The sequence below is a fragment of the Homarus americanus genome, unplaced genomic scaffold, assembly GCF_018991925.1.
Source record: "Homarus americanus isolate GMGI-L3 unplaced genomic scaffold, GMGI_Hamer_2.0 scaffold24523, whole genome shotgun sequence".
Taxonomy (NCBI): domain Eukaryota; kingdom Metazoa; phylum Arthropoda; class Malacostraca; order Decapoda; family Nephropidae; genus Homarus; species Homarus americanus.
The window spans coordinates 2627873-2644313 of record NW_024744357.1 but is presented as its reverse complement, the minus strand read 5'-3'; the positions used below and the strand labels follow the sequence as shown (position 1 = coordinate 2644313).

At 37.3% G+C, this 16441-nt stretch overlaps 1 protein-coding gene across 2 annotated transcripts in view; it reads left to right on the top strand.

Moving 5' to 3' along the window:
- LOC121877895 (ubiquitin conjugation factor E4 B-like) overlaps nucleotides 1-16441 on the top strand; it is a 119703-nt gene that overhangs the window by 100801 nt on the left and 2461 nt on the right. For both annotated transcript variants that reach the window (XM_042383841.1, XM_042383840.1), the window contains exons 24-25: nucleotides 8545-8719; nucleotides 13507-13653. In XM_042383841.1, coding sequence (XP_042239775.1) covers nucleotides 8545-8719; nucleotides 13507-13653 — 322 coding nt within the window. The remainder of the gene's footprint in view (nucleotides 1-8544; nucleotides 8720-13506; nucleotides 13654-16441) is intronic.

Here is a 16441-nt window from a genome sequence, read left to right as displayed (position 1 = left end):
CAGAGTGTCGACTGCCATGTTCCTTCTTGACTGATGAATAATGTAGCTTACCAACAAACCCTCGGTCTTCAGCAGCACCTTATTGTGGCAATATTTCACCAGCGAGGCACCTACAGGCTTGGTAATGTTCATGTGTTCATTGATTTTGCCGGCATCCTTCTTGATCGTGCGGATCGTCGATTCATTCACTCCATATTGTCTGGCCAGCTCCACCTGCCTGGTGCCTTTTCCTAACTTCTGAACGATCTTGTACTTAACCTCATAGCTTAAGGCGCGTCGCACCTTCTTGGGCTTGGGGCGGCTTGGGCCAGGTAGTTCAGGGCTTCTCAGGGGTGGTGGGGGTCCAGCAGAAACCATTGTGTAAAAAGAAAAAACAAAACCGGTTCCTGGGCACGAGTGAGTATACGCTGGGACAGTGAGACTGGCGCGGCCAAGGTCATCAGCCCTGGTGTCAGGGCAAGCAAGGTTAAATAGACCAATCACAACGCGCGGTGGAGGGGGTGCGTGGGTGGTAAGGATACGTGGCCCAATCACAGTCCGCGACGTCATCGGCACGAGTCTGATGTCAGCGCCTAGCACGTTGCCCGCCGCTTGTCGCGTATATGATGGCATTTACCGCGTAAATAATATTTGCCGCGTCTGGTGAGGAGCCTCGTAAATGGCAAATCGCGTATAAAATATCCGCGTAAACCCAGACTATACTGTATACAGTGGGGTATGCTATAACGAATCTAATTGGTTCTAGAACCTTGTTCGTTATAGCATTCGTTCGTTATAGGATTAATCCGTTCCAGGCCCCCAAATACAACCACTTAACACTGAAAAATATAATATAAAATTGTAAAAATTTAAAAAAAAAAGCATAAATATGCATCTAAACCCCTGAAATAACCAATATCATTAATACTTGTAATAAAAAAACAATAAATTAGTATAAAAAAAAAGAAAAATTATTTAAATAATGTTCGTTGTAGGAGTTTCGTTCGTTATAGCATTCTCAATTTTATAGGTAAAACCGTTCGTTATAGGAATATTCGTAGTAGGATCCGTTCGTTATAGCATACCCCACTGTACAGTATATACGTAAATAAATAAATGAATAATTGAAATCTGAGAAATATCATGGGTATTTTGAAGCCATGTGCACTTGATATTAGGAGATATTCTGAGGTCAATAGTAAATACTTTTTACTATACAAAAATGCCTGAGTACAATACTGCATTAAAGAAAAGGTACTGTAATTTTCTGATGAAAGGGGGGGGGGCGGTTCCGGACCCACAGGACTCCCCCTGGATATACTTTACATAACTTTCTTCATTTACTTTTACTAGGTTACATGTACACACCCTCCTACATACACATTTTGAAAAGAAACAATTGTCATAAGGGCAAACACACCCAGCAGGAGTTTGCTGGCTCAGTGGGGGACCGGGAGGAGGGTGCAGAGTGTGTGGGGGGAGGCATTGCTAGGGAGTCGGCGGGGGCAGCGTCCCTATTGGTCTGAGTTGCTATGGCAAAGCAGGGAGTGTATGCAAAAGGTGATTGTGTTAAACTTTCATTAGGCTTTTATTTACTGGTTTTAGCTGCATTTTTTTCCATCTAAATTGTATGCAAATGATGTTTGAAGTAGCACAACTGTTAAATGACATAAACAAGAGAGGTAGTATGGTTTATGAATGGTGTAAAAGTATCTGTTGATTGGATTTGTGAACTCCATGTATTTAGCGCCATTCACTTGCCATTAATGAAAACATATTATGCTTGTGGTTTTCTCCCACTCGGAAGGTAAATTGTTGCAAGAAGGATAATCACCTGACTTAATTGTTTCTTAGGTCTTGTTTAAAGTATGGTTTATAGTGTGTATCACCTAGCTACTTCATATTTATTTTTTTTATATAAGTATGGCAGATGCACTTAATCCTAGGGAAGGATTTACATAAGGAAGATAGAATTTGAAGGCATATGTCAAATTGCTATATTGTAAAGTTAATACATTGTCCTTTTCTTCACAGTGGTATTGTCTGTCATAGAATATGGTTGAGGCTGGTTCAGTCAGTGCTACAGAGTTCTTTGTTACAATATTAAAAGTGTATACTGTATATGTTGCTAAATGTAATGCCACTATTGTGAGGTTCATTGTGGGAACCTTCAGAAATCCAAGCAGTATTATTCATTTTGGAAGCATACATAAATTTTATTAAGATGGTGAATCTTGAGGGAGGGAGGATTTTACCATCAATGGTAATGAATTTCTTTAATTAGAATTTTCAGTTGCTGTACAAAGATTTGCTGCTTACAAGGGTGCAACAGCCTACCCTTTAAAGGAAGAATTTGCTAATGATCTTTCAAGGTTTTCCATCCCCCATGCCCCCATTGCTCCTTTGAGTTGGTATTCATGTTTTTAGACTCCTTAGTGGCAGAGTTATATTATACAGGTACTACCATGAAAGCAACATTATTCTTAATTTAGCATCGGGTGTCAGAGCTATGAACGTTGAGGTTTGGCAACTGTCTTCTGGACTTTCACTATCTTGAAACAGTTTCCATCTGAGTTAAAAGAAATTATGAAAAAACAGAGTCCTATTGTTAGACCAGAACAACTACAGTCTTTGGCATGGAAATTGAGTGGAGGATTTCATCACTCTTTGTTCTGTTAAAGTGATTCAAAGCTATAATCAGTTAACAAACAGGTATGTACATCCTTGATTATTAACCCTATGTCTAAGTATGGTGCCTCAAAAGCTTACAACTCCATTATATTAGTGAAAACCAATAAATTCACTCAGCTAGGTTGCATCCATCATTCTAATGACCTTCAGGGAGTGGTGTCTTCCTTGGGCTTCCTCTGTGGGGTCTCAATGAAATCCATCCTCAAGATAGGAGAATGGGCATCACCAAAGGTGTTCATCATTAGATATCTGGATGAATCTACTTCACCACTGGACTGCATGGTGCTTGGGGGTGCTATGAGGTTAGTTCTTTGCTTTGATTCTTGGGATTAAAGGTGAAAGTTTTGCTATTGCTTGGAGTTCATGTCTCCATCCTCTCATTGGTACTAGCTGACTTGAGCTTAATTGAGTTGCCCAGACTACTGCATCAGTTATATTTGAGGGATGTATCCTGAAATTACATATTATAACTAGTATGGATCAAGTGACTCAGATCCTGCCTTCCTCAGTGGGGATGTAGCAGCAGAATGGGAACTGAGGCTGACTTGAACCTGAAGCTTGTTTTGTATCGTGCATGGTGTTGCAGGACTTATGTGTAGTGGCATGACAGCATAGACTGACAGTTCTCAGCTTTGACAACTGGTGCTTCCTTGCCTCCCCCTATTTGTAGGGGCTGAAGTTTAGGTGGGAGAGATCCTATCTCTAGTTTTATAGCTTTGCTGTAATTCTGGATTATGGTTCAGTCATACAGGTGTAGCATTTCTGGGAACCCTAGGGGTCAACCTGTAAACTTGTAGATGCAAGTACATGATAACATGAGTCACCAAATCTATCCTCATAATAGAATGAGATATCAGGATCATTCCATCATTTCCCTGGCAGTATGTCTGATAGGGAATTTGTTTGATATGCTGGAGAATGTTATGTCCCATATTTTGTTTCACTTACAATTAAGTGAGTTTTCCCAGTGCAGGAATGCTTTGGGTCAAATTTATCCATTTCCTTATCTATCAGAATGCTTCAAATGTTCTTGAAAGCGCTTCAGCAGTTTTGATGTACCATCCTACTTTAATTGCCTAGGGTTTCTCCTCTTGCTTCAGCTTTGCCCACATCCTGATTTACTTCATTGATTGTTTCTTGAGTTAATAGAGTGGAGGAGAACATGGTCTGTCATCCAGGTTCTCAGTTTATAAGTTAAAGTATGGTACTGCAAGTTATCCTTATTACCTATTGTGATGTAAGGATGACATTTATGGATGTGATGGGATCCAAACATTGACTTTCTTGATTTTCATTGTGGGTGATAGCTACAGAGTTTCCCATTCCTCACATAAATTTACTGTGTTCAACAGTTAAATGCAGCTATATTTTTTACTATTCATGTCACCCTCTCCAACCCCATCCTCCTCCCTCCAGGGTAAGAAATAAATATGATTATTAGGCAAATAGTGATTTTATGTTTCCAGTAAGGAAAAACAGATTACTGTGGTAATTATAATCTTTACATTTCTGAAATAAATATATACAGTGACATCTCTGTTAGCCGGAATAATTGGTACAGAGCACTTCTGGGAATGAGAGATTTCCGGGTAACGAGACAACTCTCAAAGTCAGAAAAAATCCCTCGTCCCCAGAATTTTCCGGGTAACGGAGGAATGTTCTCAGAAGTTCCAGAAATTGCTCATTACATCATCTCTCAAACCTGGAAAAATATCCCCCATCCCCGAAATTTTATGGGTACCAGAAAAATTTTATCGGAATTTCAAGAAAATGCGCCTGATTTTCATCTCTCAAACCCGGAAGTTCCATTAGGTCAATTATTTTTGGGAGGCGGGGCAGCATGCGGTGAGTGATGCATTGCGCCCAGCCACGTGGCTTGAGGGAGTATCGGTACGCTTTACCCTCACCGTGATCAAGTAAACGCTTTTTTTTTTTGTCCTCATCATGGTTCCCAAACACAAACCTGATGCAAGTGATAGTACTGTAGTGCATCCAAGAAAAGAAAACAATTACAATAGAAATGAAAGTTGATGTAATTAAACGTTGTGATGAAGGAGATAAACCCTCAGTCATTGTTAAAGAATTGGGCTTCAGTCGGTCAACGGTTTGAACAATTTTGAGAGACAGAAAATTCTTGAACATGTAAAAGGATCTACACCAATGCACTCAACTGTGATAACAAAACAAAGAAGTGGATTATTAACTGAAATGGAAAGATTGTTAGCGATATGGGTGGAAGATCAAAGTCAATGGCGTCTACCCTTGAGTCAGGAAAAAGTGAGAAGCTTGCACGCTGACTTGAAGGCTAAACGTGGTGGTGAAAGTAATGGGGAAGATTTTGTTATTCGTAGGGGCTGGTTTAACCAGTTCAATGCAAGGGCAAACTTACATAACATTAAAGTGCAAGGCGAAGCAGCCAGTGCTGATGAAGTTTCGGCAAGTGAATTTCCTGCTGCTTTAGCTAAAATAATTGAAGAAGGAGGTTATTGTGCTGAGCAAGTTCTTAATATTGATGAGACTGGTTTATTTGGGAAAAGGATGCCTGAATACACGTACCTTTCAAAACATGAAAAAAAACAGCACCAGACATAAAGCTGCCAAGGAGAGGCTGACCTTACTGCTGGGGGACAATGCTGCTGTGGATGACAAACTAAATCCTTTGCTTGTCTACCAGTCAGAAGATCCTAGAGCATTGATGGGTGTTTTGAAGGCAGCACTTCCAGTGATCTGGAAATATGATAAGAAGGCTTGGGTGACATTGGCCCTTTTTGAAGACTTATGCTGATGATTCTACTCTTCACTCTTCTTCACATTTTTTCCTTCCCCCTAATTCTCAAACTAGATCTGTTTCTAGAGCTGATATCATTTCATTTATCAATGCGGATCTGTGCAGCATCTCCGAATGGGGAGGTAGAAACTTGGTTAAATTCAATAGTAATAAGACTCAGTTTCCAAATTAGATGATCTCCCACCAATCACATTCCAGGATGCATTATTCTGCCACACATCCACAACATTGCTAAAGCTGCCTCTCGAAAGCTGGGAATGCTGTACAGATGCTGTAGCTACTTTACTCCTGAGCGGTTGCTTCAAATTTATATGGGATTCATTCGTTCTAACTTGGAATACTGCTCTCATATCTGAGGTGGCTCTTCTTATGTTCAACTGTTAGATAGGGTGGAATCAAAGGCATATTTCGTCTTATTGACTCTCCTCCTTTAGTTGATAATCTTTCCTCCCTTTCTCTTTGCCACAATTTTGCAAGGCCGAGGGCTCATCTTGCTTGCGGCGCCCACAGTTTCTCTGTGGCTGTCGGTCACACTAGAATAACCGGTTATAGTACATCCTTCTTTCCCCACACAGCCAAACTGTGGAATACTCTGCCTTCTTTTGTGTTTCCATACTCATACAATCTGTCTCACTTCAAAAAGAAGGTTTTCCAGCATCTTTGTGGGGTAGATTAATATAATCTTTTTCTTTTCTATTTTTAATTTTTTTTACTCTTATATTTTTGCCCCCTCAGCCCCGTTGTGGGTCGATGACCTGTGCCCGGTTGGGCTATTCTCCATGGGAAAAAAAAATCATTTTCAGTTTTAGGTGATATTCATCCAAACATTAAGGTTGTGTACCTACCTCCAAATGCAACATCTGTTTTACAACTGATAGACCAGGGAGTTACTGCTTCATTTAAAGAATATTACCTGAGAAGGACATTTGCTCAAGCTATCAGGGCTACAGAACAAAAAGAGGGTAGAACTTTAAAAGAACTTTGTCTAATGGTAGATCCTGCTGCCATATGGCATCACGAAAATTGTGACCAAGTCCCAGGTTGCTCATCTAACTTTCTGCCTCATTTACACACAATTGCAGGTCTCAATTGTTTCTCTTACTTTGACAACAGAACATACATATATTGTTCACACTCATGATCTATTCTTTTTTCATTTTTGTATTTCTTTGTTTCTTTATTATTATTATTATTATTATTATTATTATTATTATTATTATTGCAGTGTTGTTATTATTATTGTTATCATTATTATTATATTTTTATTTTTGTATTTATTATAAATTTTACTTATCTGAATTATTATTATTATTATTATTATTATTATTATTATTATTATTATTATTATAATATTATTATTATTATAATATTATTATTATTATTATTACCGTATATGGCGGCGTACAAGTCGACCTTTGAAGCCAAATATTTTGTGTCCAAAGTTAGGGGATCGACTTATACGATGGGTATAAAATGATGACCTCTAAACTCATGACCGTAAGTGAGAGTATTACAACCTTCATATTTACCTTTAATATAATTGATCTATTTCTATTATGGATGAAATAAAGTTTTTCTCAGTAGTTTTATTTGAACACCTTTTGTTATTGATGGCTGTGTTTGGACTGTGGTGGAATGAGCTGGAAGTCAACTGAGTTCAGTGTTGTTGGGTCAGTCACTAATGACGTTGTGTGTGACGTCATGTATAGAGTGGCTTGTTTGACTGTTTACCTGTTTATGTATGTGTTTTGATGGTTGACTTGGTCCTTCACAACACTTGACAGCTGCTGGAGTTGGGGAGTCGACTTATACGATTGGTATACCTCTATTACATTTTCACCCTCCAGGCCCCGATGTGGGTCAGTGACCTGTGCCCGGGTGGGTTAATCCCCGTAAAAGAAAAAAAAATACATACATATATACATACAAATAGTAATATCTTCGTTAGCCAGAATCCCTCTTAACCGGAACTCTCTGATCGCCAGAATAGAAATTTTCTCCGAAAGTTGTTCCCAAAGCCGGAATTTTTTGGTAAATTCCGGCTTTAGGAATGATTTTTCAAGGAGCACATTTTCTGGAAAAGTCCAAGAAAATGTTCCCATTACCGGGAAAATTCTGGGGATGGGGGAGCTTTTTTCTGGGTTTGAGAGATGAAAATCAGGTGCATTTTCCATAAATCCCGAGAAAATTTTTCCAGTTCCTGGAAAATTCCGGGGAGGTTGGATATTTTTCTGGATTTAAGAGATGAAGTAATGCGCAATTTCTGGAACTTCTGAGAACATTTTTCCGTTAACCGGAAATATATCATTCCCAGAAGTGCTCTGCACCAATTGTTCCGGCTAATGGGGATATCACTGTATTCTACTCTTTTAAAATGATGAGGTTTAGAAATTAAGAAAATTTAATAGAGATCTATAAAATAAGAAAACTGAAGAGCAATGAAACTATAAAAGTTGTGAAAAAATCTTTACCTTACTCTAATGGGGATTAGAAAGTATGTAAAATATAATATAAAACTATAAAAAAATTTAAATAAAGGGCATACCGTATGTAGGAAGTAAAGGGGTTATGGGGTGGGTTTTTCTTCATTTTTTGACAATTATGGCTTCCTGTAGCTTCTGGCAGGTGAGCATAACGGTTTGTGGTCTTCGCGGGGAATTGTGTACAAGAAGTTGAAAGAATTTAAAATCATGGGATTGCTAACTAGGTGCACTGCTTAAGTTGTTTTTTACAATGAAATAGAAATGTCAATATCGTTGAAGATGTGTGTGGTTTGTAAAATATGTGCACTACACTTGATGGACTGTTGCACGGCCATTCAAGCACGCAGCTTAGAGGGAACATTTCCTACCATCCCAACACTCCAAGAGCTAATTATGCCATGGCTGAGCAGTGGGGTAGCTTTCTCGTGACTCCTAATGTAGATACACTATTAGAAATTCCACTGTCCTGTACTGTACAGTATTTAGTAATTTGAAGCTAAGGAAGCATAGTACAGTATGACAAACAATATTTTTAGGATTTTCAGTTTGCAGGTTTTTTATTATTATTATTATACTGAACAGCACTTTTTTCTTTTTTTTCAGCGATCCTTCAAGATAGAGTTATTTGAAACAGCAGCGTCCAAATTAGAGCGAGCTGTCATAAAGTGTACTTCAGAAGTAGCCAAATTTCAATCCATAGGACAAAAGGCTTTTAATGTCCAACAAGCCAACAAGAAAAAGGATGAGGATTATAGTGATGCACCTGAACACTTTATGGGTAAGTAGTGTGTGATATATATATATATACTGTATACAGTTAACAAACGGTTCAATTAACAAAATTTCGGTTAACGAATTAGCTCCCATAAGGATTTTCAGTTCGATTAACGAACAAACCTTCGATTAACGAACAAACCTTCGATTAACGAAATCCTTACGAAAAACACGTTTTATTGTGCGCATCAGCTGATCGGCTAGTCCGTCAATACAGTAATTGGTTCTGTTTACATTTGTTTCCAGTGAAGTAAATATCAAGAAAGTTGGTCTCTTGAATATTTCTGCATTTTTTTTATTAAAATTATTGGTCATTCTGAAATTTAGTTAACATATTGATAATATAGACAGTACAGGGAACAGTTTTTGTGCGCCCATCAGCTGATTGAATCACCCAACAATGCTTCTCAGTTTAACTTTGTTTACAGTGGAGTGAACAACGATTTTGTTGGTCTCTTGAATATTTTTGCATTTTTACATTAAAATTATTGGTTATTCTGAAATTTAGTTAACATATTGATAATATACAGTGCAGAAATTATTATGAAACATAAAGAAGTCATTAGAACCAATGCACTCTGTAAAGAATATGGCATGTCATAATCGACTGCCACTACAATCAGCTGTTTGATATGTAAACAAAGCTGCCGGTAATATAACACACACCTCAAAGTAAGTTAAAATACAGTATTCTATTATTTTTTATTTTTTATTGTACAGTATACTGTACAGTACAGTACAGTACAGTACTGTATTTAGTTTATATTTAATGTTTTGTTAATTCTATCACTGGTATACAGTACTTTGTATGTACTTTTTTCTGTGAGTTGGAACCAATTACCCAATACTGTATTCCATTGAAATAATAGATTCAGTTAACAAAGTTTTCGGGTAACAAACGACTGAAACGAATTGTGGTCCCTCGGTTAACGAACACAATTCGTTTCACAGTCGTTTGTTAACCGAAAACTTTGTTAACTGAATCTATTTTTTCAATGGAATATTGGGTAATTGGTTCCAACTCACAGAAAAAGTACATACAAAGTAAAGCCAAAAAACACAAAGTCAGAACACTCCTAAAAATCCCCTAATTCCCCCTTAAATCAATATATATATATATATATATATATATATATATATATATATATATATATATATATATATATACATATATATATATATATATATATATATATATATATATATATATATATATATATATATATATATATATATATATATATATATATATATATATATATATATATATATATATATATATATATTAGAACTCTTAAATCACTGCTGTTATGTGATACAGGTGATTAATTTTTTCTCTCGTGCAAAATATATGACGTTTATATTCAAATTATTCGCTGTCTTGCAAGGATTCTAGCAATGCAAATTATTTTCTCCTAACTTTAGTCTGTGCTATGATATAAGATAAAAACTTTAAGCCTATACAACCACCCAACCCTGGCTGGGAAGATGGGGGAGAGGGAGGGAGAGGGTGGAGGGGAGGGAGGGAGGTGACAGTGACATGTTTGACAGTTGGCGCCGAAGGTCTAGTGAAGTATTGATTTGTTTATTTATGTCCTTTAGATTGAGTTTTTGTTTGTTTGCTTATAAAATGTCACACAAGTGACTGGGGAGAATATAATTTACATTGCTGGAATTCTTATAAGATAGTGATTAATTTGAATATAAACTTGCTATAGTTTGCACGAGACAAAAATCTTAGTAATCATTTAGTACATTTGCCCTTAGGACAGTGTGTGCGTGTAAATGAGTAAAAATAAATTAATAAAGTTACATATATCGAGCCAAAAATATTAATTGAAAAACTTTATGTAGACAGAGCTTGGATGGCTAAATTTTAGATTGACCAATAATTTTAATATAAAAAATGCAAAAATATTCAAGAACACAACTCTTGATACTTACTCCACTGGAAACGAATGTAAACATAGAACTGATTACTGTATTGGCGGACTAGCAGATCAGCTGATGCGCACAACAAAGCGTGCTTCTCCTAAGGCTTTCGTTAATCAAGTTTTGTTCGTTAATCGAACTGAAAATCCTTATTGGAGCTAATTCGTTAACCAAATTTTTTTTAATTGAACCATTCGTTAATCGAGGGACCACTGTATATATATTGTATTTGATTTTTATATTTCTAAAAATAGGATATGGCACCTAGGTGCCTTTGCATGGTTCCCTGATCTTCTATAAGGTGGAGTTGGAGGTACTCAAAACATTTAGGGCACTAAGTAATTTCAGAGAATGTGTTATCGTGCAAAAGCAGTAACTTATAACCAACTAGTTGTGTTGTCAGTTAAGCTAAACAGGGTCTCAGAATCAAGAGCATCACTCTATAATCTCAGGTATTTAGACGTTTTCAAGTTATTAGATGGAAAAGTAAAATTATATACAGTAGCTATGCTGAATAATAACCAAAACTGTGGAGTACAAGAAAACTGAATCAGGTTACAATAAAATGATTGAATAGATATTTGTTAAAATGATCAAGATATAATTCTGACTGAGATTAAAGGGAAAGTAAAGATTAAAAGTGACACCAAAATATCACTTGGCTAGTTGTTAGCAATACTGACCTTGACCTGAGACCTTGTGCCAAAAGTTGAGCTCAGACACATTCTGCATCTTGCCTAGGTTGGGTGAGTACAGTACTAGATGAAAGAAAGAATGTGCAGATATTGGCTAAACTGAAAATAATCCTGATGAATATTTTTAATAAAAGTTTTGTGAATTGGTCTTGACTCCTGCTATATAGGGCAAAAATTACTCATTTATCTTTAAGTAGTAATGACTTTGCCCGTGACCCTTTTTCCTAGGTCTCTAGTGTCTGCCATCGTTGACTTATTACCATAATTGTTAGTACAGTCCACCTCCAGTAAGGGGAGTTGTGTAAGGAGTCTGCTTTGCACTTTTGGAAGGGATTGATGGAAGTACACTGGAAGTCTATTGGAGTACTGTAATATCTCCGTTAGCTGGAATCCCTCAAACCCGGAAATCTCCGATAGCCGGAATTGAAACTTACATGGAAAATCATTCCCAAAGCCAGAATTTCCCAAACATTTCCGGCTTTAGGAACAAATTTTCCGAGGTTGAAAATCGAGATAATATTCTGAAAATGTCTTGAATAAAGGTGAAAGTTAAAGTATTTTTCGGGGTGACCTGACCTGTTCTGACTCAATGTCAAGTAGAGGTAGTGTGGGAGATTAGTGGTCTCATATTACTGACCATCTGATGGAATGTCAAGTCACCCTCTCTTGGGTGGGGGATTAGTGGGTCTCATGACCTGAAGATGTCTTGAATAAACACGAAAGCTAAAGTATTTTTAGGGAGATTGTGATAAGTATAAGTATAAATGAGCAAAGTTGTATCCCTTCAACATTACATTACATAACATTTTAAAATATGGAGTGAGAAAGCAGAAAGGTGTGGGTGATTAGAGAGATGGAGTGCTAACATGCACCAGTGTTGCCAAGCAATAAGCTCAACAGCTGATCTTTTAATTTGCCTCCATGCAGTCACACAACCAGACCCTCACTGGATGCTTAATTCCCATATGTATATGTGTGTGTTCGTGCGTGTGTGTTTGCTTGCTTGCTTGCTTGCTTGCTTGTTTGTTTTCCCAAACTGGGAATTGAGAGGATTTTCCCAGAATTCCAAGCAAGTTTCAATTCCGGCTATTGGAGAGTTCCAACTAAGAAGGATTCCGGCTATAAGGAGATGTTACCTTAAAGTTATGAGGATGGACAATTACAATGGGACTGATGATGGATGTGACTTACTTGACCTTAACTGCGTATCCACATCATATCCATTAAACATCCATATTAAACTTCCACTAAACATCCACATCATTTCCACTAAACATCCACATTACAGTATATCCACTAAACATCCACATTATCTCCACTAAACATCCACATTATCTCCACTAAACATCCTCATTACAGTATATCCATTAAACATCCACATTATCTCCACTAAACATCCGCATTACAGTATATCCACTAAACATCCACATCATCTCCACTGAACATCCACATAATTTCCACTAAACATCCACATCATCTCCACTGAACATCCACATCATCTCCACTGCACATCCACATCATCTCCACTAAACATCCACATCATCTCCACTGAACATCCACATCATCTCCACTGAACATCCACATCATATCTACTAAACATCCACATCATATCCACTTCAGATTCACTTCATCTCCACTACACGCCCACATAATCTTCTGGTTGATAGGATAGACTTTAGTATTTTGGAGTGAGTTCAATTGGGCCTATCAGTCCTCTCAGATTTTGTACTGTATTCATAATGTTAGATATAGTAGTTATTTGACTTTTGGGATTTAGTGACTATTTTTATACCTTTAAATGTTCTAAAAGCTTATGATGATTATAGAATAATTTTTCAGTTTAATTGGATGAATGTCTTTCCAGCTTAACCATTATTTTGGATGACTACGGACTAAATGAATTTATGAAGTAAACATTGATAAATTAGTCATACAGTTTTTCATCTTTTCTAGTATACAGGGTACTGTCTCCCTTCACCCTTCCCACTCCTTTGATTGATTCTTCTCTTTCCACATTTCTTCTAACTCTTCCCATCCATTCCTCTTCATGATGCTTCTTACTGTACTCTTCTTATCACCACATGATAAATTTAATATTGTGTAAAGATCTTTTTTTAATATTGCCAAACATAGTTTGTGTAGTCTTATAAGATTTCCTTTTCAGATCCTTTGATGCAAACGTTAATGGAGGATCCTGTAGAGCTTCCATCTGGTGTAGTAATGGACAGACCCACAATTGTCAGACATTTACTCAATGACCCCACCGATCCTTTCACTCGCCAGCCTCTCACAGAAGAGCAACTCCTGCCAGGTTAGTATAAATTTATTACTTACTCCTTGAGACCGGTGAAACTCGATCAGGTTTAACATAATGGGGTGAAACTCGATCAGGTTTAACATAATGGTATTCATACATTTTCCTGCTATACAGTGATCCCTCGGTTAACGAAATTTCGGTTAACGAATTACCTTCCATAAGATTCTTCACTTCGGTTAACGAGCAATCCCTCGATTAACGAATTCCTTGCGAGCGCCCCTCAACATGTTTTCGCTTGCCCACCAGGTGTAGTATTAGTCTGCCAATACAGTAATCGGTTCTAGGGCTTAAATTCCTTACCATTTTAGTAAATATCAAGAAGGTTGTACTATTCAATCATTTTAAAAGTTTTATATTAAATTTTTTAGTCATATTAACAATTATTGAACATAATTGAAGTACAGGAAACTAGTCTTATGCGCGCCAAACAGCCACTCAACACACCAAGCTTGGCGTCAGTTTGTTTACATGTTCGGAGGAAGGAACATCTTGTTTGAGACTCTTCAACATAAATGCTTTTTTTTTCTGTGTTTCCAGTCAAATTATTGGTCATTTTGAAACATATTTTACATATTGATAATATATATAGCGCAATGCAGTGTTGATTTAAAGAAAATAATCTTGAATTACACTAAGTGAACTAAAATTTTATGGGTGAAATGGCGGCATGGGGTGACTTCTCTTCCACCCCAATGCCTTCTCTTCTCCCTTCTCCTCCACCCCCATTCTAATTCCCATCATCAACCAGGAGCCTTCTACATGCACACCTCAAAGTAAGTGTACTTTACTGCATTTATTTTTCGTTTGTATGTAATTTTCGGTGAGCTGGAAACCAATTACCCAAAAACCCATTGAAACAACCTTCCGGAACGAATTGTGCTCATTAACCAAGGGACCACTGTATACCAGTTCTGCAATTGCCAGCTGCCTCTTAATGTTTGGATGATGTCTGCCAGGGTTCATTGGTGGGACCTGAGGTGCTTCCAAAGGGGAGGGTCATGTGTTGGTGTGAGTTGTTCCTAGTCCTACCCCTGGTGTTGTTTCTCCAGTGTTAAACTGTCAACAAATTTCTGCTTTAGGCCATAAAATGCTTAATCTATTGTGTACTGTCTACTTTTTTCCAGGGTGAGCACCTTCCTCATTCTCTTCCCTGCACTTTTTGAGGAACTTGATGAGGCTATGCTAATGTCTTTCTTACTTTGAAGGGAACATTCCAAATTTGTCATAGATATCATCCAAAGGCAATGCTGGGGACAACCTTTACATTGGTTTGACTGAAGTCAACTGGATAAAAAAAAATGTGATAGTTGGCTCTCAAACTTATGGATTTTGCATAAATAAATGAATAAATGGAATTTCAAGACTATCTGGCAAGTTGCCAGGATCAGTACAGTATGGTATTTGGACAATTAATTGTCTTCGGACAATTGTCCAGATACCATACTGTACTGATCCTGGCAACTTGCCAGATAATCTGGAAATTCCATATATTCAATTTATTTTTGCTTCTCTCATTTGCGGTGAAGGTGGGTTGGAGGGATTAGTAATCTTGTATTACTGACCTGATGCATTGTCAGGTCACCCATTGTTGGGGTGGGGGTATTAGTGGGTCTCAAGAATGTTTGTTGATGTCTTGAATAAAGACAGAAGTAATTACAGTACACTGTACCCTCATTAATTCTTTTTTTTTTTCTTTTTTTTTTAATAAACATTATAAATTCAGAATGAGTATGAATGAAATATATGAATCAAATATAAGTTATATTAAGATGTAAAACTATGTTTGGGTGTGTCGGTGATGGGTGGCGGAGGAGGGAGGGGGGAATGACAACTCACCACCTCCTGCTCGGCAGCCCACAATCCCTTTATAACGACGGCATGCAATTTCACAATAATTCCTATATTATTTAGGTTCATTTGGTGCCAGGTTAATAAAACATCGAAAAATAATTAAATTTCACCCAAAAAATCCAACACTGAATCCCAGACGAGTTATTGCAGTCTCTTGTTTACAGCACAGAGCAGTATCATTCCCTCTCTCCCTAACAATGTTGCCAGCACTCACCATCTCTCAAGCACCAGATTATTTTATAATTCAAGTAACCCAGAGCACATTTTGTTTGTTGAATTAACCTAAATAAACAAAATTAATGCTATCCTGCTACCCGCTCTACCCATGGCTTTCCGTGTAAGCTAGAACTGTATTCACCGCATAAGCGATAACCTCGCACGCGAGACCCATCTGAAATGAGACGCTACTGTATATTTTCTTTATTTCTAAGCCACATTAAAGTATTTTAATGATTTTTCAACAACTTTTTTAGTTTCATTACAAGTAATAAAAAGCACAGTGGCTGGGCTGGCGAGTCAACAACGCAGTAGCCCACCACCATCTCCATTCACGTTCAGTTCCCACACTTATTCACCCATGCTCTTCGTTTTTCTTATTTTATAGTTTATATTATATTTTCTGAGCCACGTCGTTTATATTGAGTGGAATAAGTATTAAAGAAGTCCACTTTTCTAACACATGAACTTGTTGGGTCAGCCTGTACTACTGTGCATTGTAGAATTTATTGGGGGATCTTAAGAGTGAGTTTCAACTACTGTAACCGGAAAACCTTTTTATCCAGCACTTCTCAATCCCCATTGGTGCCGGATAACTGGGATTCTACTTTATTACTCTCCCTATTAATCCCCCTCCCCTTCTTTGAGGTTTCTCTGTCCATTGATGCACCACACACACACACACACACACAAGTGGGAGAGATACATACAGTAG